This window comes from Mustelus asterias, chromosome 21 (assembly GCF_964213995.1).
Source record: "Mustelus asterias chromosome 21, sMusAst1.hap1.1, whole genome shotgun sequence".
Lineage (NCBI taxonomy): Eukaryota > Metazoa > Chordata > Chondrichthyes > Carcharhiniformes > Triakidae > Mustelus > Mustelus asterias.
This window is the reverse complement of record NC_135821.1, coordinates 54,132,462-54,156,866: the sequence shown is the minus strand read 5'-3', so window position 1 is coordinate 54,156,866 and position 24,405 is coordinate 54,132,462. Positions and strand designations below refer to the sequence as shown.

General features: G+C 41.7%; 1 protein-coding gene across 2 annotated transcripts in view; it reads right to left on the bottom strand.

Moving 5' to 3' along the window:
• Nucleotides 1–24,405, bottom strand: part of kiaa0319l (KIAA0319-like ortholog) — an 88,113-nt gene that overhangs the window by 51,218 nt on the left and 12,490 nt on the right. The window contains exons 3-5 of one of the 2 annotated variants that reach the window (XM_078237903.1): nt 8,443–9,179; nt 3,406–3,676; nt 250–351 (exon numbers count right to left, since the gene is read on the bottom strand). In XM_078237903.1, coding sequence (XP_078094029.1) covers nt 250–351; nt 3,406–3,676; nt 8,443–9,179 — 1,110 coding nt within the window. Of the gene's footprint in view, nt 1–249; nt 352–3,405; nt 3,677–8,375; nt 9,180–24,405 lie in introns of those variants that run through there. The other variant, XM_078237904.1, reaches the window with a different exon arrangement.

Genomic DNA, 24,405 nt, shown 5'->3' with positions numbered 1-24,405 from the left:
CAAGCATTTCAGATTGGAGAGTTTACACTGTATCTGGGCGAACATCAGCCACGTTATTTTCCAATCCCATGAGGGGATATCCAAGAACGTATGGATCGTTAGAGATCAGACTTGAAAAGGTAAATGGAAGGGGTGCTGCACTATTTTAAAATCTGCAAGTGAAGACATGAATGATTTGAATATTAACCAAGATAAGACAGTGCATTAAGTGCTCTAATTCCTTAGAAACTAGAAATCCAATCCTCTTACCTTCAGATGTTTCCGGTAATACATATGCATTCAGCTCAACCTCATTCTTTGGCAGAGTAACCTCCACGCTGTCTCCCGCAGAAACAACCAATTCCTTCATCACTAACACAGACAAACAATGCTTTAATATATAGAGAATCCAAACATAAGCCAACTATTCAGCTCCAATTCAACACACTGAATAATGATTGTCCTTGGCATGTTGAAAAATATGAATACATTTCTATTCTGACCATTGAAAAGCTAACCTACTGCCAAGTCCCATTAACATTTTTAGTTTATGTAAAGAGACAATTGAAACATAATTGAGAACAAACTGTCTCACCAGCAATCTGTGAACCAATATCCTTAAATACCAAGTCAATGGTCTAAATCTTCCATTCAGGGCCGGAATCCTCTTCTCCAGCCCTGATCTGGCAAAAATGAACCCACTTACTTTCCCCTGATTCGTCGGGGTAATCTATCAATGGAGAACTCGGTCGGCACAGGAAACCTCAGAGACATCAGCGAAGGGAACCCACAAAGAAGCTACGCTCTCTTTTTTTCAGCACTAGTATTCTCGAGTAAGTCCTTAGTAACACGCCAAAAAACTCTGGGACGTTTAAACAGCTTTTAAAGTCTGCTAGTGATCGAGTGTTGTAGGGTGGGTGACCAAATGGGTAAGGGGGTAAGGTGGCAACTGGGTGATGCGGCAAGGTTGGGTCAGAGGGAGTCAACTCGGAAGACAAAAAGACCGGAAACAATATTTTAAATCACTCTCACCCAATCGTCAATTCGATCACCTCTCAACTCAATATTTCATTAAATATTACTTGTTTTTATAAAATGTAATTTTAATTTTGTTTTTTTGCTGAGTAAATTTGCTTTCCATATTTGGTTGTTAAACTGGTTTTGATCATCGTTATTCTGTATTCTGAGTGATCCTGATAAATGATTCTCTCTGAATATGTCACTCTCAATCCATTAAAACAATATTAAAGGACATTGAGTTTGATTCTTTTGGACAAGTAATAATTCTCTCCTTAGATAATGACCAAATTAATAACATTTTTTATGAGCTGTTAGCTTATGAGCAACATGGATTTGGATTCAAATCTCCAGTGAAAATCACGTTTTTATAAAGTTATTGATGTTGGTAACAGCAATATAGAGAGAGGAGTGGAGGGGGAGGTGGTGGAACAGAATACGCTGCATTTCACAGGCATGAGGAATTAATCAGAGACATCAGTATAGACGCCAACAATGCAAACTGTAGCCTAGGATTAAATTATATGAATGGTTTCATAATGCTGCATTTTTTTTCAATCATTTATGGGATGTAGGCATCGCTGGTTAGGCCAGCACTTATTGTCATCCCTCATTGCCCTTCAGAAGGTAGTGGTGGGCTGCCTTCTTGAACTGCTGCAGTCCCTGAGTTGTAGGTGCACCCACAGTGCTGTTAGGGAGGGAATTCCAGGATTTTGACCCAGTGAGTGAAGGAATGGCAATATATTTCTAAGTCAGGATGGTGAGTGGATTGGAGGAGAACTTCTAGGTGGTGGTGTTCCCAGGTATATGCTGCTCGTCCTTCTAGATTGTAGTGGTAGTGAGTTTGGATGGTTGTTTGAGGAACATTATGAGTTCCGGTAGTGCATCTTGTAGATGGTACACACTGCTACCACTGTTCATCAGTGGTGGAGGGATTGAATGGTTGCGGAAGGGGTATGATAAAGTGGGCTGCTTTGTCCTGGATGGTGTTGAGCTTCATCCAGGCAAGCGCAGAGAATTCCATCACACTCCTGTCTTGCTCCTTGTTGATGAAGGACAGGCTTTGGGGAGTCAGGAGGTGAGTTACTCACTGCAGGATTCCTCATCTTTGACTAGCTCTTGTAGCCACAGCATTATTATGGCTAGTCCAGTTCAGTTTCTGGTTAATGGCAACCTCCAGGATTGTGAGAAATTGGGAACATTATATTGAAGGTTCAACACCTGATCCTAGGTTAAGAGACAAGCGGAATAGGTATGAGCCACTTCCAGTTATATGCAAAGGTTTGTAGTTGCAAGTTCAACGGATTCCAAAATATTTTTAAAAATCAAGACTGAATTAAGAGCTAACTTTTAAATCAAAACACTGGCAAAGTCATTTCAGGTGTTAGCCTTAGCTCAATGATAGCATTCTTGCCTCAGGGTCAGAAGGTTAAAGCCATCCGCCATCCAGAGACTCAAGAGCAAAATCTGGCCGTACACTTCAGTGCACTACTGAAGGAGTGATGCCCTGATGTAAGTGTCATCTTTTAGATGAAACATTAAACAGAGGTCTTGTTTGCCCTCAAACTGGATGCAGAAGTTCCATGACAGTATTCTTGAAATGCAAGGAAGCACAATTAATGCCCAGCTAACCTTTACACCTCAACCAACATCACAAATGAAATAGACCATCCTGTTAATAATCTCATTGCTGAATGTGAGAGTGCGCTAAATTGTTGTCTTTCCTTAACATGACAGCAGGAGCTATAACTCAAACACAATTCTGATGGGAAACCATCAATCTGAAACGTTAACTCTGTTTTCCTCTCCACAGATGCTGGGCATTTCCAGCAGTTTCTGCTTTCATTTCAAAAGTACTTCATTGGCTGTGAGGCACTCCAGGGTGACCCAAGGCCACGGAAGGCTTTTTATAAATGCAAGTTCTTTCTCTCCTTCAAATTAGATTTTTGTTCCCTCTGCCAAAAGATTATGAAATGAAAGCCCCTGTACAAGGAGATATTTCCCATTCTGGTATTTTAACAAGTAATTTGGTCGAGACAAACAGCATGGTTAAATTTCACCTTCAACTCATCAATACTCGCTCATGACCAATAATTTGCTTGGGCAGACCCAATTGCAGGTCCAACCCACTTTTCATCTGATTAATATCGATAGGAAGAAAATTAAGTGAATACCAGTTACAATGGGTGACTGGCTAAGTTGGTGATGGAAGAATACTGCCCGTCATGCCTCCTGGTTAAAAAGAATTAGTGCGATTATTAAATTTGCAGTCAGCCTTCTGTTAACTGTCATTAAATTGAACAGGCATCAGTTCTGTGATATCTATTTTTTGCTGGTCTCTCACCCTACTACTGAAGCACCAACAAAACAACGAATGTATGCACTGTATATACTGTCAGGGCAGCTCACCTGGTTTGTCAGGTATACCTCTGGCTGTACTTGTAGTGTTGGATGTATAAGCTGGAGTTGTACCTTGTGCCATCGCAGTAGTTTTTACTTGTGCTGGTAAAGTGTCCAGGAGCAGAGTTGGAATGCTGGTAACTGGCAATGTCTCAATTATACTGTTATTTGTTGCATTCATTTGCATCCATTTCTGTTTGTCTGATGGACTGGACAAATTGGAATTAGAAGGAGGATCAACCAAAGAGGCAGCGTTTGGCAAAGAGGTTCCTTCAGGCACCTAGAGAAATTTGGCAAGAAAATCAATGCTTTGATTACACCTACATTTTGGCAACATTAAAATGAGACTTTTACAAATTTATTTGAAAATTTGTTCAAAATGGAAGAATATTTCAAGACGTATTATAAACAAAGCTTTCAAACTATTCGTACAGAAACAATAGTGTTGAAAGAGATAAAGAGAAATACAAACACTTGAACTTATCTTGCTTAACAGAAGCGTTACAATACTTATCCATTAAGAATGAGTTTCAATATGCAACCTCAGATAGGTCAGATGATAGTCTCAAGTTTCATTTATACAGTCCTTTTAACAAAGCAAAATATCCTAAATAAAGAGGAAGTGAGCAGAGAAGAAATTGGAAGATTTGAGAGATTCAGGGGAGGTGGAATGCAGCTTCAGTTACAACAAACAAATGCCTGAAACACGAAAGGAACGTTACAGCCACTGTTTGGACCTGGAGAAATACAAGCAATCTGGGACCCATTCGCAAAGATCCACTCAAAACAAACTACGTTGCCTATGGCCATGAAGGCTCGAACCCAACCATGAAGGCATCCAGTAGACAGAGCCCCTCCCATCAATCCCCAAGCTCCCTTAATGCTCAGAAACCAAAATTAAAAGTAACTGGCCCAAAACAAGCACATTCAATGTAATCTTCCCACAGGCAAGCACAGTAAGGACATGCAATAACTTCATAAATTATGTATAGGAACATAGAATCATAGAACCTACAGTGCAGAAGGAGGCCATTCGGCCCATCGAGCCTGTCCTGACAACAATCCCACCCACCCTATCCCGTAACCCCACATATTTACATTCCTAATCCCCCTGACACTAAGGGGCAATTTATCATGGCCAATCAACCTAACCCGCACATCTTTGGAGCATGGGAGGAAACCGGAGCACCCGGAGGAAACCCACGCAGACATGGGGAGAACGTGCAAACTCCTCACAGACAGTTATCCAAGGTCGGAATTAAGTCTGGGTTCCTGGCTCTGTGAGGCAGCAGTGCTAACCACTGCCACCATGCCGTCCTCTACAACTAAGTGTCCAGTGGCTTCAAAATATCTTCAGAAAATATGCACATTACAAAAGTTCCTAAAATATACTCTCCTGAGAATGTAATAAAGAAAGCCTGTGGGAGTCATGGGACCCGGGTTCAATTCCGGCCTCGAGTGAGTGTGTGTGGAGTTTGCACGTTCTCCCGTGTCCGCGTGGGTTTCCTCTGGTGCTCCAGTTTCCATCCACTGTCCGAAAGATGTGCTGGTCAAGTGCATTGGCCATGCTAAATTGTCCCTTAATGTCAATATGTGTAGGTTAGAGGGGTTGGCGGGGTAAATATGTGGGGTTACAGGGATAGGGCGGGAGATGAGCCTGGGGTAGGATGCTCTCATGATGTGGAGATGCCGGCGTTGGACTGGGGTAAACACAGTAAGAGTTGTAACAACACCAGTGGTATTTGTTACCAAATAAACCTGTTGGACTTTAACCTGATGTTGTTAAAACTCTTACTAGGATGCTCTGTCAGAGAATTGGTGCAGATTTTCTGCACTGTGGAGATTCTATAATTCTAAGGACATACACACAAACACTCACACATGGGTCATTGGACAGACGGCAAGAATAGGAGCTCTGGCTGATTTTTATCTTCCTAAAGCAGGGCTGGTGAGGCGAACTGAAACACGCCGACTACCAAAAGAAGTGAGATTTGCTAAATCAGCACAAGGTATGGACCTGACACCCACCTGATTCTTTATGTCTCTGCTACTCACTGGGTAAACTTACCGAATCAACACGGCAACTAAATAATGCACAAGAATGATAAACTTCTCACAACTTTACTCAAAATCACTATGAAGATTAAATAATGAAATCCAAATGAGTCTGAATATTTTCATATAAACTTGAAGATTGCCCAATCAATAAAATATTTTTTCTTAGAAATATCACATCCTTCCAGATTACCTGAATGTTTATTCAGCAGTGTTATTTCATTACTATATTCAGACAGCTCTGAAGTTGCTCTGTGAATAGCAAAGTGAAGTGTAATTGTAAAGAAAGTGCAAATAGCTTGCTTACAAAATGGATCCTCTGCCAAATGTTATGAATCATTTGCAGCTGACTATGACAATAACAAGGACGTTTACTGCCTGATGGCTTACAGGCTGACTTTATATAATTTTCAAGTGCATATTACAATCTCTTACAAACCAGTCAAATGATAACAATATACACAGTGTCAGCCACGGGGACAGGGTCCATGATTACTCATGCATTAGGTGGGGTGGGGGAAAAGAGTCTTTCAACAAAAGTAAAGCCTGAGAACCACTCCTAAACCTACAATGCTATTCCCCTTTAGGGCCGTAATTGAATCTTGGAGCTCTGCTGACATTCATAAAGCATTCCAGTACTGCTTTAGGATCACTTCACAAGTGAATTACATGCATAGCTCATTGCCAGATATCACTTAGTCTGTCTAGCAGAGCATCTCTCTCCACTCCTCATAATACCACAATACACAGTTATTCCAAACAATCTCTGTGCATTTGGTATGATATAATGCTTTTTGTGAAAGGCAACTTTAGAAACAAATCAGCCTTTACTTAGCACATCATGATAAACTTAGCCTTTAATCAACAAAATCCCAATAATGGAGCACCAAGCAACCAAATACATCAGAACATCAGATGAACGGCATTTATTAGTTTTTACTAGGAGGTTTAATATCTTATGAGAAATGTTATCACTGAAGTATGCTTAATGAATCTTAGCATTAAAAACATGTCAAAAGTCACTCAGTTTGTAGCTCAGCTCGTCATTAAAGGATAATTGCAATGTGGAGAATGCGCCAAGATATTTCAATTTGCTGCATCATTTTACATTCTTCAAATTAAATTCAATCAAATTGGATATATGAAGTCATGAAGTAGAACAATCCAATTCCAACTCACCCTGCTCCCTCCATCCTATTTAACCTGCGCATTATTACTAGTGTCACAAATAGGTTTACATTAACACTGCAATGAAGTTGCTGTAAAAAAAATCCCCGAGTCACCACGGCGCCTGTTCGGGTACACTGAGGGAGAATTTAGCATGGCCAATGCACCTAACCACGAATTTCGGATTGTGGGAGGAAACTGGAGCACCCGGAGGAAACCCATGCAGACATGGGGAGAACGTGCAGACGCCGCACAGACAGTGACCCAAGCTGGGAATCGAACGCAGCTGTGGAATTGGCGCAGCAGTGCTAACCACTGTGCCACTCTACTATTTTATTATACGGATAAAATGTTAATCATTGTGCTGTACTTTACAATTCAAAATGACTATACACACAGGCACATCCATGCGCAGAGCGCCGCCCCCCCCCAGCGCGCGCACATCCCCCCCCCGCGCCGCACATCCCACCCCCGCGTGCACGCACACCCCCCCCCGCGCGCGCACATCCCCCCCCCGCGCCGCACACGCGCACATCCCACCCCCGCATGCACGCACACCCCCCCGCGCGCGCACACATCCCCCCCGCGCGTGCACGCACGCACATCCCCCCCGGGCGCGCACATCCCCCCCGCGCGTGCACGCACGCACATCCCCCCCGCGTCGCACGTGCACACATCCCACCCCCGCGTGCACGCATACCCCCCCGCGCGCACACACATCCCCCCCCGCGCGTGCACGCACGCACACCCCCCCCGCGCGCACACACATCCCCTCCCGCGCGCACATCACCCCCCCCCGCGCGCACATCACCCCCCCCGCGCGTGCACACATCCCCTCCCACGCGCGCACATCCCCCCCCCGTGCGCACACACCGCCCCCCCCCAACACGTGCACACATCCCCCTAGAAACCCATCACGTCTCCTTTGTGGTCCGCAGGACCCTGTTTGGGAACCTGTATGTTTAGCATTTAGAGGAGGCGATGGCCAAGTGGTATTATTGCTGGACTATTAATCCAGAAACTCAGCTAATGTTCTGGGGACTCGGGTTCGAATCCCGCCACGGCAAATGGTGGAATTTGAACTTAAGTAAAAAAATATCTGGAATTAAGAATCTACTGATGACCATGACACCATTCCCAATTGTCGAAAAAAACCCATCTGGTTCACTAATGTCCTTTAGGGACGGAAATCGGCTGTCCTTACCTGGTCTGGCCTACATGCAACTCCAGAGCCACAGCAATGTGGTTGACTCTCAAGTGCCCTCGAAGGGCAACCAGGGATGGGCAACAAATGCTGCCCAGCCAGCGATGCCCATGTCCCATGAATGAATAAAAAAAACATTTACAGTAATTTGAGGTAAAATTTAGCTTTCCGTTTTCCCAAAATGCAAGGAAAATATTAAATCAAATTTATAGTAAATAACTAAAGTACTCTACACTTTGATAAGTCATAGCAAAATAATACTCCTCGTCAGGAGGGTATTTTTCCCCCCCGTGGTCACTACCAATGCTGCACTGGCTGAATGTAAACAGAATAGCTAAGATGACTTATACAGTGATACGCCATTGTGGTGAAGTACTCAACCTGCACTAATGTCTTCACTGGGAATTCACCAGGTGAGAAATCAATGTATACCTGTGACACATTCATTGACACCCAAACATGGTGCGCCTCCAATTGTTTTCCAATGTAAACTACACATTTAAATTAAGAATACAATTGCCTACCAAAACACAAAAGAAAGACATTTCTGTACCTGTCATTTCTAATTAAGCAGTTGTTCAGATGGGAAGGGTTTGTTTGACAAAAAATTCAAGGTCTACCTGAGGAGATGTAGTCTGCATCTCCACCAAGCCTCTCCCATTTGACATGGGTGTAGAATGCTTATTAACTTGATCATTTGCAGTATCATTCTCCTTGGGACTTTTCACAGAGGACTGTAGATCTTCATTTGCATGCTGCTGTGGTTTTAACTGCTTTGTGTTCTTCTGTTCTGTGTTTCCAGATGGACTTAGTTTCTTGTTGTCATTGATAGGCAGTGTGGTTTGTGATTGTTTGGAAATAGATTCTTTACCAGTTTGTGGCAACTTTGCAGGACTACCAGATGGTGCAGATGCCTCACGTCTTGTCCTGGAAAATAATTTATTTCGCTTTGCTACCAGTGATTCTCCAGATAACTGACCTTTAACCAGGGTTCTGTCAATTGCGGCCAGATCAGAAGTGCTCGGCTCAGGTTTGTGACGAAAATTTTCTTTTAAAATTCTGTGCACAGGACTTGGTGAATCCCCGCAAGGAGGAAGTTTATGAATAAATATTAAGACGGAGTCTGATCTGTCCGTTTGGTTTAGCTGACAGTTTCCTTGTAGCCTGCAGTCTAAAAGGTAACATTTCCCCTCCAGCAGCCAGGCAACATCACAGTGGCATTTCCGACAGCAGGCATCCCTGCAAGACTGAATGGAATTAGCTTTTTCCAATTGTTCCACAAATCGACCTTCCCGTCCAAGTCGCATTAGCACCCCGGTATGACTTGCTGCTGTCTTACAGTTCTCTGTACTTGCACCTATATCGAAGGACAAAGGAAGAAATGCATTAATGGTGGAGGTGTGTGAAATATGCCAGTTTTCCATGTACTATCAGTTAGCTCTGTCACTTCCATTTCATTCCTACATCAATTTGAAACTTTTCCATAGATTCCTGGTACTCATTTCAAAGCACAAATCACAGTCCAACAATTCAGATTGCCAAAGAGTAAATGTTCTACACCTGTGTTATTACGAAGGTTGCGTGGACCAAGGATTAAAAATGAGAGACAAAACAGGACTTTTGGAACTAGAGTCAGAACTATAGCAAAAGTATCTTTTCTGCTTCCCAGTAAAAATAAACTTGAGTTTAGTTCTTGGGCCTATGGTTCCACCTAACATTGGAATAAGATAAATGACCAAGATTATTGTCTTCCATTTTGGGGCAAATGGGATCAAAGGTTATGGGGAGCAAACAGGATTAGGCTATTGAGTTGGGCGATCAGCCATGATTGTGATGAATGGCGGAGCAGGCTCGAGGGGCCAAATGGCCTCCTCCTGCTCCTATCTTTTATGTTTCTATGTAGTCAAACATTACTGGCAAATTTCTCACATGGCTCAGAATGGGAACATAGATATAGAATTAGCCTTTAAAAAAAAACACAAAACTTTTAATAACAGGAGAATTTGAATTCTAGCCAGTCACTGTCAATCTTCAAATTGGGCAAACATTGGAATAAGATAAAAGACCAAGATTACTGTCTTACATTTTGGTGGTCACATCATACAACAATAATTCAATTGTTGACTAATAACAGTAATGAGCCTCTATCAATTTGCGTTCAAAGACCAAGACATGAGGTGGAACCTTAGGCTCAAGAATTAAAGTCACCTGTCCCACCCAACCATGCTACATTTAGCATATGGATCCTCTCAATTATTCATACGCTGTATTCCAAAGCATTACGTCAAAAATTAATCTATTTTTATTAATACAATACTATATGCTTTCTCCAACACCCAGGGGCAGGGAATAGCAACCTTTTTTTCTCTTCATTCATGGGATGTGAGCATCGCTGGCAGGGCCAGCATTTATTGTCCATCCCAAGTTGCCCTTGCACGGAGTGGTTTGCTTGGCCACTTCAGAGGGCATTTAAGAGCCAACCACATTATTTTGGATCTGGACTCGCATGCAGATGAGACCAAATGAGGGTGGCAAATTTCCCTCCCCGCGCCTCTTTCACATCTCATTTTCCAGGATTGCATCATGAGAAAGCCTAAAAATAAATGCAAATCAAGAAAATGACAAATCCTAGGCAGCAACACAACTTTGCAGTTAGTTATTTATTAGCTTAATCACAAATTTGGTTTCTATGCTATCGGGCTTCACTTGCTGCAGAGAAGCCGTATTTTTAAGTTTATTTATTAATCACAAGTAGGCTTAGATTAACACTGCAATGCAGTTACTGTGAAAATCCCCTAGTCGCCATACTCCAATGCCTTTTCGGATACACGGAGGTAGAATTTAGCATGGCCAACGCATCTAACCAGCATGTCTTTCGGACTGTGGGAGGAAACCGGAGCATCCAGGGGAAACCCACGCAGACACGGGGAGAATGTGCAGACTCTGCACAGACAGTGATCCAAGTTGGGAATCGAACCCAGGTTCCTGGCGCTGTGGGGCAGCAGTGCTAACCACTGTGCCACCCTATTATTTTATTATACGGATAAAATGTTAATCATTGTGCTGTACTTTACAATTCAAAATGATTATATTAATGAAAAGCATTGAGCTCTACATAAGCCTGTTAATGATATAGCTACACCATGGTTATAGGTAAGATCGTTGGTTCAAGAAACAAGTGTTATAGTTTGTGATCATTATTGTTTTGAATAAAGCCAAGATGATAAATTATTCTAAATGCACGATTAGGAACTATTTCAACCACAATAATCAACAGCCGTAATTCAATGCATTTTGAATTCAAGTTTTTTAAAAGATGATTTTAAAAAAAACTAATTTCATGAATTATCAAAGTGAAAAACTGCAGACACAGACATCTGAAATAAAAACATAAAATACTCAGCAGCATCTGTTAATATTCCAGTTCTGAAAGGTGATGCTGCTTTGATCTGCTGAGTTTTTTCAGGATTTTATGTTTGTATTCCATTTATTACAAGATCTGTTATAAAAACCCAAAGGTAGTTTAAAAAGAAATGACTTTTCACAGGACCACATATAGCATAATGTTTCTTTGAATCATACATACAGTGCCTACAGCGCAGGAGGAGGCCATTAGGCCCACCGAGCCTGCACCGACTCTCCTACAGTGCATCTCACCCAGGCCCCATCACCATCACCTCATACATTTACCCCGCTAATCCCCCTAACCTGCACATCTTTGGACTGGTGCTGTGAGCTATCGTGCCGCCCATGATTAACAAATTTCCCTCTTAAGGTATGGTTCTATCTTCACTCCATTCTTTTTTTTTGTCTTAAGGCTCCCAATAGTTTTTATTTAAGAGATTTTATTTTAAAGGCTCTTGAGTAAAGAACATTGCTGATCCTTCCCCTGGGAAGCATATCCCATAATTAAGCACTTGGTCAATGCAATAATATTTTAGAAGATGGTATCCACCTCATTAAGCAATGGTCATGTCCTCTGGCTCTACGGTTCAAAACAAGGTGAAAAAATGTATCATGGTTTCTGTTATCTAGCCCTTTAGAAACCTTTAATTTTCCAGTAAGAATAAGCTCAATTTACACAATCCCTCCTCACATTCTGGTTGTTCTCTCTTGTATTATTTCAATAGCTGCAATATCCTTTTTATACCGCATTATTTCTGGTCAGTAGCAGCCACAGCTGGACACAAACAGCCGTTGCTATCCTTTTTGGAGTCATTTGATTACCTCACTATTTCAGCCCATTAATGACCTTTTAATACATCCAAAATCTGATTTGCTTCACTCACTGCCAAAAATATTGTTGCTGTAGCATGAATCTGACAACCAGATTCCTGAATCTCTTTCATTTACCAGCTAAATTACTTCTTTCCATTTGATCTACCCTTATTAAATATTTTTGTTTCCAGGTAAAGCGTTTCGTAATTCTCCACATTTGGTGGCAGAAGCAATTCAGATGTTTGTGTAACTTACTCTGTTCAGCATCGTAGTCTACCTTCTTCATTAGCTTTGCACCATCTGCAAACTTAACCACTTTGCTTGCGGCTTCGAGCTCCAGACTATCCATGAAGATATTAAGCGAGGTCACAGAACAGACCTTGGAGGAAACCCACTGGTCACATTTTGCAAGGTCAATTACAATTCCCATATCACAACCCACTGGGCTCTATTAGTCAACTAATTACACAACCATTCTAAACTATTCCTACAGATTCTCACTCTATTTTCAGTAGCAGACGAACCGAATGAGAAGTCTTACTGAAATCCAATTCCTTTATCAAACCCTGAAAAGAAAAGCATCAAGTGAAAAATGACCATTTTTAAAATTTTGTTTTGATCCAGACACCGTGATCTTATCTTTAATAAAAGCATAACTTCGACTACATCAGACAACAGACTTATTGATGTGTAGTCCCCCAGATAACTGCTGCTACTTCTTTAAAAACAGAATAACATCTGTCTTTCTCCAGTCCCCAGTGATCTCTAGAAGAACACACCAGTGTTACACAAATTTCCTTCTTCTTATCGTTGAGGAACATCGGCTGGCCTTTATCTGCCAGAAGCTCATGTACCTCAAAATTTGCATAGGTGCTCAACAAACCATGCTGTTAGTAATGTGCCATAAGCTTTGCAGGTCAAAGATGTTACCCATCTCCTCTTTCAAAATCACCATTTTCCCCCAGTGCATTTTTATGATCAAGGTAAGAAACTTCAGGTAGTTTTGACATTGCGTACTCTGGATTAAAGCTTTTCTTTACACATTTTATTTTAGTTTATTTATTAGTGTCACAAGTAAGCTTACTTTAGCACTGCAATGAAGTTACTGTGAAAATCCCCTAGTCGCCACACTCCAGTGCCTGTTTGGGTACACGGAGGGAGAATTTTAGCATGGCCAATGCACCTAACCAGCATGTCTTTCAGACTGTGGGAGGAAACCGGAGCACCCGGAGGAAACCCATGCAGACATGGAGGGAACGTGCAGACTCCGCACATAGTGACCCAAGCTGGAAATCAAACCCAGGTCCCTGGCGCTGTGAGGCAGCAGTGCTAACCACTGTGCCACCCCATCAATCAAGATACAGGTACATGCAAGTACCATGGAACCTTAGCCACCATGTCTCCACTTTACAATCCATGAATGTTTGGTATTCTGATTTAGTCTTCAACCATCAATAAGGCGATTGCACTGAACAGTCCTCGGCAAACTTCCAATCCCTTCAAAATTTAAACAAGACAAATTGGAGATATAAACTCAACTAAGAATAATTTGCTTGCACTTTCAGGGACAGATTCCAAGCACTGCACATTCAATATCTTTTTCAAACTGCACCAGTGCAATCATTCTGATCTAATTGCAAATTAGTTGCAAAATTATAGACATACTCCCACGCCCATCAAGAACTGGTTTAAGACTGCCCAAACTGTCCCCCCGGCTGCATGAATTATTTGAATTAAATTAAACCCAACATCCTGTTCAACAAGTCTGAGAGTTGAAAAACCAATGTTGTATGTAAGTTTCCTCATTGTACATGATTGGAATATCAGTTTGAACGTAATTAATTTTCATACGTATAAACACTTGAAAAAAATACCTCTTCAAAGTGGAGTCGGGAGATCCCTCACCCTTTGCAGATCATGAAGTTAACCATATGGGGAAAGAACATTGTTACAAAACATGTCAATGAGTTATACGAAATCTTACACAAAAAGAACTATATCTGGCATATACAGAAGATTTGGAGAGATCTATGTTCCCACTAAATGTCATCCATATGCATAACGATTTTTGTTATATGCATCAACATGAAGGTAATGTGCAAAAAAGCACCACCAGTAGAAAGAAAACATAGTATATGCGTATATATATATATATATATATATATGTATATTTATACACAAGTCGTCATAGTCCCAGCTGATCATGGGGCTGCTTTCCTCATTGAGGGGGAGAGTTGACTGGTGATCACCAGTCATCAGGCAAGGCGCAAGGTTGAGAAGACATTGTTGAACTCACGCTGTTGGCATTCCTCTGCATCACTAACCAGCCATCCAGCCAGCTGAGCTAAACCAGAAGGATGGTTGCACTGCACACAGAAGCATAAAAATACAGAGGCATTGATAGATTTGTGAATGAAAGAAACCCACTTTCCAAACTTTTGTCCAATGTGTGATGATACTGTGCCTTTAAGAAATGTATATGTGTCATGTTTCTTGTGCAGGATTTGTTTTAGCAGTTTGTTTTACTGTTACTGCAGCAGCATATTTGAACGTAATTGCTGGAAATGTTAGTTTTAAATCTGGACTAATGCAGGGTTATTATTTGTGTTTTTCCAAGTGGAGCTTGATTAGGTTTTGACAAGAAAAATCATGTGACTGGGCAGGGCTTGGCTCACAGAGAGCAACCCAGTTCAATTGCTGCTTGGGATCTGCAAAAGACAAGAAAAAGTTCTGTCTGTATCTTCCCCTCTCTTGAGATTGGAATCTGCCAGAAAATAGGTCACTTTCTCTGAAGTTCTTCTGCTTGATGGTAGATCTTTCTCTGGAAATTGCAGTATGGGAGTCAGAAAGCAGGTATCTTTCTAAATCTGTCCAGAGGGGTTAAATCTGTCCAGAAGGCTGGAAATCTAGCATCCACGTGCACATATGTACTTTTGCTCCTAATTGATTCTGAAGTAGGATTTATGTCTATGGGGATATTACTTAAATTGGAACTATAGTGATAGATAGCTGTTAAGAATTGTACTTTGTCATGTTTTAAGTATTTGAATTGGTAAAAGTTATGTTAATTCTTTTTGTTATATTCTAACTGTGTTCTTAAATAAGGTTTGTTTCAATAAAAGCTACCTAGGGGGTCAATAGAATCATACCTGGAGCAAAACACCTTATGCTCGCACTAATGCCAAAATCAAATAAAGTTGGGGTCCAGGCTAACTTCATAACATACCTTGGAGTTTCTGATCTGGTCCCTAACACAATGTAAGCAAATATGATACCATTCACTTTGGATCGAGAAAGGATAAAAAGGCACTTTCTAAATGGCGTAGATCCAGGCTTTTCATAGAATCCCTACAGTGCAGGAGGCGGCCATTTGGCCCATCGACTCGGCACCGACGACAATCCCACCCTGGCCCTATCCCCATAACCCTACTCATTTACCCTACTAACCCCCTGACACTAAGGGGCAATTTAGCATGGCCAATCAACCTAACCCGCACATCTTTGGACTGTGGGAGGAAACCCATGCAGACACGGGGAGAACGTGCAAACTCCACACAGACAGTCACCCAAGCCGGGAATCGAACCCGGGTCCCTGGCGCTGTAAGGAAGCAGTGCTAACCACTGTGCCACCCTTAAGTTTTAAAAACTGGATTTTCCCTAATCTGACAAGTTAACTTTGGTGTTGTTGCCAGATGCATAAAGTCTGCATGTTGACCAACCTAGGGCATCGACATAACAAGATATCAATAAGCAGCCCAGGGTCACCCTGACTCAAAACACTGGCTCTGTTCTCTCTCAACAGATGTTGCCAGAGTTTCTCAGCATTTTCTGTTTTTTGTACCAATGTTTGAGGGTTAAACTTGTCAGTGATAAGTTTATCCACAGTTTGAATGGGCAGACTGATATTTTATTCTTCGGTATGCGATTGGTTTAAAATGTACTCGTTCCTCAATTCCTTCCATTCATATAAAGTCTGTCCTCAGTCTTTACACACCCTCTTTCAACATGGATCAAGATGCCATTTTGTACTCAACTGTAAAGAGCTGTGTCAAGTGCTACTCAGAGCAATCACACCAACTTCCGCAGTCTATGCCATTTGCAACTTCCGCACAGCATTGGTGAACGTTGCAACTTGGGAGAACTTCGATCTCACTTGCATTATTCTGTTCTCTCCTCCTTACTGGATTTTCACTGAACCTAATCACATTACCATTTCGGGAGAGTAATTTGACTGGTTCTGAACTTTGGGGATTAGACTGAGATTTTTAATTATTTTTTGTTCTCTTACAGGAGATTACATGGTTGTTGGTGGGCGAGGCTGTTGTGAATCATGATGCTTAAAAGCATTATGACTATGGAACTAGTTTTCTTCCCCCTGCCAACTCTCTTGTACGCTTTTGCATAACCCAAAACTTGCAACCATGTATACATGTCTGTGGATTAGCTTGTCTAGACTTACCAAGCAGTCTCACAGGATATACTTCATCAGCGATCCCAAACTCCCATGCACATTTTCCAGTTTAACTCAGTGGTAGCACTCCCACCTCGATGACAGAAGGTCATGACCTTTAGACCCTAGTTTTAAAGTAGGCTTACATTAACACTGCAATGAAGTTATGGTGAAAAACAGTCGCCACACGCCGTCGCCTGTTCGGATACACTAAGGGAGAATTTAGCACGGCCAATGCACCTAACCAGCACGTCTTTCGGACTGTGGGAGGAAACTGGAGCACCCGGAGGAAACCCACGCAGACATGGGGAGAACGTGCAGACTCCACACAGACAGTGACCCAAGCCAGAAATCGAACTCAGGTCCCTGGCACTGTGAGGCAGCAATGCTAACCACTGTGCCACCATGCCGCCCTACTCCAGAAACAAGGTGAACAGTTCAATACTTGGGGGGTGGGGGTGGTGGGGGAGAAGAGGGGGTTGCATTGTGTTAATGCTGTATCAAACTCAGGTCCTGTCACATCAAAGAACAAAGAACAATACAGCACAGGAACAGGCCCTTCGGCCCTCCAAGCCCGCGCCGCTCCCTGGTCCAAACTAGACCATTCTTTTGTATCCCTCACTCAAGTAAACATAAAAGACTCATGGATTTGAGCCAGTTGTTGAATACAAGAAGTGGTTTGGGTAAATAATTTCAGGAGTCAGGCTGAGGCCAGACTGGGCAAAAACCAAAGAATTCCTTTCCGAAAGGAACATGAACCAGTGGGTTTTGGCAACAAAAACAAAGGATATGGCCACCAATATGGAGACCAGCTGTTTAATGCTCGATTTCATGAAATGATTGAATTTAAATTCCCAGTTACTGCGGTGGAATCCGAACTCGTGTTTCCAGATCATTAGTTCAGGCCACTGGATTAATAACCCTGTTACATAACCATTCTGCTACCATATCCTCTGATGTTAAACTTGCACAGTAGCAACTGCACTTCAAAAGTAATGCAGGGATATTGTGCTTCAGTGCGACAGCCACAGGAGATATTATTTGCTGAGCAAGTCAAACCCCAGAGGGAAAGTCATCTTGGTGATCGTAATCTTTTTTATATATTCTGAAAACAAGGAGAAACCTCCTGATCCCAGAAGCACAGAATCCCAGTAACACTTTTGGGATTTAAAAAATTAAAATATTTTTTAACCTGAAAATAAAACCTTAAGCACGCACGGTCAAAGTTACACTGTTAAAAGAATCTTACAAAACATTCCCCACAAAATCTTGCTTGGTCAGAACACACAAGTAAACATCTTCTAAGCAACATTCCCTTGTCAATTTTTAACCTTCCAAAAATTCAGTAGTCTTACCTAAGGCAAAACTGCTATCACTTTAGTAAACGTCTGCCACGTGACTTCTCAAACTCTTCCTCTTTGCCATGGCTATCCACAGGAACAAGACTGCCTTCTGACACAAACACTTTCCTGGTTCTTGGATGGCTGCTTCTGATTTTACACCTTCTCTTAGCACAGAGGCATTCCAAGGATATCTTCCTCAAACAGCCAATACAATGCAACTCAACATCTTTCCACAATGGGATGGCACAGTGGTTAGCACTGCTGCCTCACAGCGCCAGGGACCCGGGTTCGATTCCCGGCTTGGGTCACTGTCTGTGCGGAGTCTGCACCTTCTCCCCGTGTCTGCGTGGGTTTCCTCTAGGTGCTCCAGTTTTCTCCCACAATCCAAAGATGTGCGGGTTAGGTGCACTGGCCATGCTAAATTGCCCCTTAGTGTTAGAGGGATTAGGAGGTTAAATACATGGGATTACGAGGCCAGGGCCTGGGTGGGATTGTGGTCGGGGCAGACTTGAAAGGCCAAATGGCCTCCTTCTGCACTGTAGGGATTCTATGATTCTATGAATATCCTTTTTTACCTTTCATCTTCGATTCCATTGCCCTCAGCACCTCATTGAACTAAACTTTTCCAAAATATAAAAACCCCTCTGTTTTCCTATCACTTCCCTTTGAGGGTCAAATAAAATTTAATAACCTCCTCTTGTTTACTTATGAAATCTTTGTAAATTGTAAAGGTCCTTTGAAATCTAACAGCTAAAAAGCCAAGTTCCTATCTATCGCTTTATATTTCTAAACCCAATGTATTTACTTATAAATCCACTTCACTGAGGCCTCTTATTACAAATGCATGCATTTAGAACCTTACCCTTTTTACCTCTCAATCTCCCAGACAGGTTTTCTCTCTGAATCTTTCCCCAGCTTAATTAAATCACAACACACATGCATACACAGCGTGTGCACACGTGCACACACATCTTCACACGTAAGCATACATACATACATGGATGTATACATACCAATGCACACGTACATAGGTGCGTACACAGACGTGCGTGCATGTACCCACACGATGTCTTATCTACAGAACACAATTTCCCCCAAAATATTTTTTAAAGTAGCATTCATCCTCATAGATGGATAGATAAATTTTTGTACAGTAAAGGAATTAAGGGTTATGGTGAGCGGGCGGGTAAGTGGAGCTGAGTCCATGAAAAGATCAGCCATGGTCTTATTGAATGGCGGAGCAGGCTCGAGGGGCCAGATGGCCAACTCCTGCTCCTAGTTCTTATGTTCTTATAACACCCACTGTATTCCCTACTTGTATTCCCTTCCCTGAAAGGTGAAAAACATCACACAACATGAACAATTCATGCAAGCTCAGAAAAAACATCAAATGCATGTGTATATTAATTAATAGACATACACAAGTTACTAATGCGTATATTACTAGATGTATACAAGTTACTAATATCTAGATTAATTAAAAGACATATACAAGCAACTAACTGAGCACAATAAACACAGCCAGACAACTTTTAAAACAGAATCAGTCTCATCTAGCTAAAACATCCTTTTAGAACACATCACTTCTGCAATCTGGCAACTGATGGAGATTTTTAGATGGAAATGTTAGGACTACCTCTTATAGATCTTCTTGATAGAATGTTTTTCATGGAGAAGTAAATTTTATTTCATCCATGAAATACATATTTTTGACAGGACTAAAGTCAGCAGGAGAACTCTTCACTACTTGGGGAGGTCTGTGGGTATGGGTGGCACAATGGTTAGCACTGTGGTTCGATTCCCGGCTTGGGTCACTGTGTGGAGTTTGCACGTTCTCCTTGTGTCTGCGTGGGTTTCCTCCGGTTGCTCCAGTTTCCTCCCACAGTCTGAAAGACATGCTGGTTAGGTGCATTGACCCAAACAGGTGCCGGAGTGTGGTGACTAGGGGAATTTCACAGTAAACGTCATTGCAGTGTTAATGTAAGCCTCACTTGTGATTAATAAATAAATTTTACTTATCTAAACCAAAGCAGCAAAGCAACTGCAGGAATTACTGCAGAGTGTCCAGTCATAGCTTAGATCAGAAGGTTTTGAGTTTAAGTCCCACTCCAGGATTTGGACACAAAAACCAAATCAGAGGCTCCAAATTGGAACAGAGGTATTGTCTTTCGGATGAGGTATTAAACCAAGTCCACTTCGGAGCTCTGAGAGGATGTAAAAGACCCCTGAGACACTAATTTGTAGTTAACCCCAGTGTCTTGGCCAATAATTATCCCTCAATCAGTATCACAAAAGAATGATTATCTGGTCAATATCACATTGTTATTTGTGGGAGTTTGCTGTGTGCGGATTGGCTGCTGTATTTCATACATTACAACTGCGATTTCGGTTTAAAAATATTTCACCGGGTGAAAGGTGCTTTGAGAGGTCCCGTGGGCATGAAAGACACGAAATAAAATGCAAGTTTATCCTTCATTCTATCACAGAATGCTACTAAACAGTAGCAATTGTGTTTCACATAGCTTCAGAGTTTCAAATGCCTTTACAATTTAACCTGCTTCAAAAGTCAAGCTCCCATGCCCTGACAAATTTCCAAATGATAGTGACTATCCTGTTGACAAATCTTCTTCCCAACTTGACCCAAGTGTGCTTCGTTTTAATTATTTCAATATTGTATGAAATAAAAGGCAATATTTTCATATTTTGGCATACAAGAAAAAACCTGCAGTTCTGCAGAGTCTCCAGTCAAAATGCTGGCTTGTCTGTTCTATTCAAAGATGCTGACTGACCTGTTGTATTTGCAGCATTTTCAGTTTTTGTTTCAGATTTCCAACCTCAGCAATACTTTGATTCTTGCTCCCCAAGTCAAAATTTATTTTCAAATCCAAATGTGGCACCGTGGTTAGAACTGCTGTCTCGCTGCCAGAGACCTGGGTTCTATTCCAGCCTTGGGTGACTGTCTGTATGGAGTTTGCACATTCTCCCAGTGACTGTGTGGGTTTCCCCTGGGTGCTCCAGTTTCCTGCCACAGTTCAAAGACGTGCAGGCTAGGCAGTTTGGCCATGCTAAATTGTCCCCTAGTTTCCCAGGATGTGTAGGTTAGATTGATTAGCCATGGTAAATGCATGGGTTCACGGGAATAGAACAGGGTGGCGGGCCTGGGTAAGATGCTTTGTCAGAGAGTTGGTGCAGACTCGATGGGCTGAATGGCCTCCTTCAACACTGTTGGGACTCTATGATTCTATGAACGTAGGAATACTCCTATGGAGACCTGTTCCGAATTAGAATCGATATGGCATATTTTTGAGAAAAAAAGCCTAAACAACGCTGTTCAGCTGTAATATTTACATTGAAGTACAAAATATTGTGTTCTGATACCTCAAGTTACGTGCCAATGAGCACTTCACGCCATCCCAAGATGACTATAACGCTGATTAAATTAATCTTCTGTGCAAGCTAATCAGTGATGTGTAGACTAGACCCGATTTTCCAAGGTCATAGAGACTAGCAATGTAGGTGTTATGGTACTATAATCAATTTAAATTAGCTGGAGGTAGAACAAATTTAAAAATTCATTTCCTGTAATTTGCCTAATTCCTTCCTTGCTAGCGTCTAGACTTCCACCCTCGAAATCATTCTGAACACTACACAAAGTATATTCACTTGTTATCTCTAGCCTCACTGACTTACAATGGCTCTCTGTCATCTCACAGAAAGTAATTTAAATCCTCATCTTCTACAAATCATTCCACAGCATCTCTACAACATGATCTAATTTTGAACTTTTCCTTTTCGCTGTTCTGGCCTCCCCGTTCTCACCCCTTGTATCCCCCACCACACCACAAGTGGTAAAACCCTCAGTTGTTTCTACTTCAGTTTGGCAGAGTGGTTACCACTGCTGCCTCACAGCGCCAGGGACCCGAGTTCAATTCCGGCCTCGGGTCACTGTCTGAGAGGAGTTTGCACATTCTCCCCGTGTCCGTATGGGACTCCTCCGGGTGCTCTGGTTTCCTCCCACAGTCCAAAGATGTGCGGGTTAGGTTGATTGGCCATGCTAAATTGACCCGTGTATCAGGGGGATTCGCAGGGTAAATATGTGGGGCTACGGGAATAGGGCCTGGGTGGATTTTGTGGTCGGTGCAGACTCGATGGGCCGAATGGCTTCCTTCTGCACTGTCGGGATTCTATGATTCTATGAATTCCTCCTACCTCCTGAAACACCTTTAAAAGCTTCCTCAAAAGCCATCTTTTCAACTAAGATGTCTTGCTAACTTCCCATTCTTCTTTATTTCCTCTTTGAGGTTTATTTTCAATGCTGAAGACACAAAACAAGGACACATGTATTGTACTATACTTTTCCGAGTATTAGAGGGAAAACGTGAATTCAAACTTTCAACGAGATTAAACAAAAATTACAAAACAACCACAGAGGTGCAAGTAGCGCTATGCATCTGATAGAATTTCAATCTGCATGAAATAGCTTCTGTAGAAATAGCCTCAACAATATTTCTCATACTTTTTTCCAGTTATTTTAAGTGTTTAGTTATGTATTTGTAATACACTGCAGAAACGTTCAAGCATTCTTTAACCAAACACTAAATATCAACCTAGTTACATTCAATCAGTGTAACTTGCCTCCAAGTGTACACAGCCAGCACAGTAAATTGCCTCAGGGTACAGAGTGACCTGAATAGACTCCAGTGTCCTACAGCTTTGGATACAAATTACCAGTGTGCAATTGAACTGTGAAATGTTACACTTAAACAATAACATACATTCACAGCAAAATGCCACAAAAACAGCTATGAGGGAATTTGAACGAACAAACTCCTTCAGCTCAGATACAGTGTTAAATGTTTGTGTCAGTAAATAAACTGCTGCAAATCCCAGACAATCCTAAACTCCCATTTTTCCCACCACTAGATAATGGGCTTTAAAAAAAAAGATCAAAAATATAGGTAAATATATGACATTCATTTTAAAATAGAAAATATAATTGGTTTAAAATAAATTAAATTGGGCAGCTTGGTGGCACAGTGGTTAGCCCTGCTGCCTCACGGGCACCAGGGACCCGGGTTCAATTCCAGCCTTGGGTCACTGTCTGTATGGAGTTTGCACGTTCTCCACTTGTCTGTGTGGGTTTCCTCCGGGTGCTCCGGTTTCCCCTTGCACTCCAAAGATGTGCAGGTCAGGTGGATTGGCCATGCTAAATTGCCCATTCGTGTCCCAAGATGTGTAGGTTAGGGGATTAGTGGGGTAAATACTTGGGGTTACAGTGATAGGGCCTGGGTGGGTACTGTCAGAAAGCTGGTAAGGATGGGCCGAATGGCTTCCTTGTGCAGTGTAGAAATTCTATGATTCTAACATTGGAATATCAAAACAAAATACTTTTCCCATTGGGTCACCTTCAGCATGCCAAGTAGTAAAAAGTTAGAAGCATCATTTTGTTCCCAAATTTAGGTTGCAAGGTCAACTTATTGATAAGTGCTTGAAATTTAAGCTACCAAGTTAAAGAGAATGATTCACTTGTACTCAGAAAAGTGCCAGTGAAAATAATACTATAGTCATCCAATAGAGTGTGAGTGAGCATTCTTTTAAGTTTCTACATGATACTTCTCCAAATTCCGATTATATTATTTTACTTCAGAATATACATATGCCAGAGTTTATAAATTAGACAATTTGAAACGTGGACTTTATATGGGGCTATTAGGAGATTCAGTACTCAAGAGTTAACCTGCTGTAATCTTCTGAGCTGTGTGCTCAGCAGAAGCCACTTCCTGACAGCTGGCAACCAGCAAATGAGTGTAAACATGTCAACATTATCCTCAAACAGAACATGCACCATGATTAAGTCAGTTGATTAGATGCTGTTGGTGTTGATTCAGGAATAAGCAAAGGTAGCTGACACTTAGACTAAAATGCTTAGCAACAATTGCTGATGATTTCAGTCTGAAGTTCCAGTGAGAGAATTGGTAGCGCGAAAGAATGCCCGCGCAATTGTGAGTAAACTTGCATTAAAATAGGATTGTGGGAACGGTAAAGGTGAATAGCCTGCGAATATTCAGTGTCTCGTTGCACACATGAAGAATGATTGCTTGGGAAAGGCACTTCAAATGTCATAGCGCACACACTTTAAAGCTTCAAGAGTGTTCCTTTTATTTTCCACCAAAGTGTTCTTGTTATTGAAAAGGACAGAGTGAATTGTCAGGCGAAAAGATCAAGTCTAAACCCTACAGGATAAATCAAAGAACAAGAATTTGGTTCCTCTCAAAAAGGGAGGAGCAGAACTCTTGTCACAGAGCTTCCATGTTACTACTACAAGCTACTAGAAATTGCCCTTTGCTGCCCACACTGTCCAAATGACTAACTGATAAACTGATGTTCAATTCAGTAATAACGAGCATGCACTAATGTTGAACTGATTATATATGCGCCATTGATGAGGATTCACGAAATAGATCAATAAAGTGTTGGATGAGTTTTTTTACTCTGTACAAAACAATTAAAAACTCTTCCATAAGTGATTGGACAGCTTTGTTTGAGAGACATATACTGGCACACCCATCATA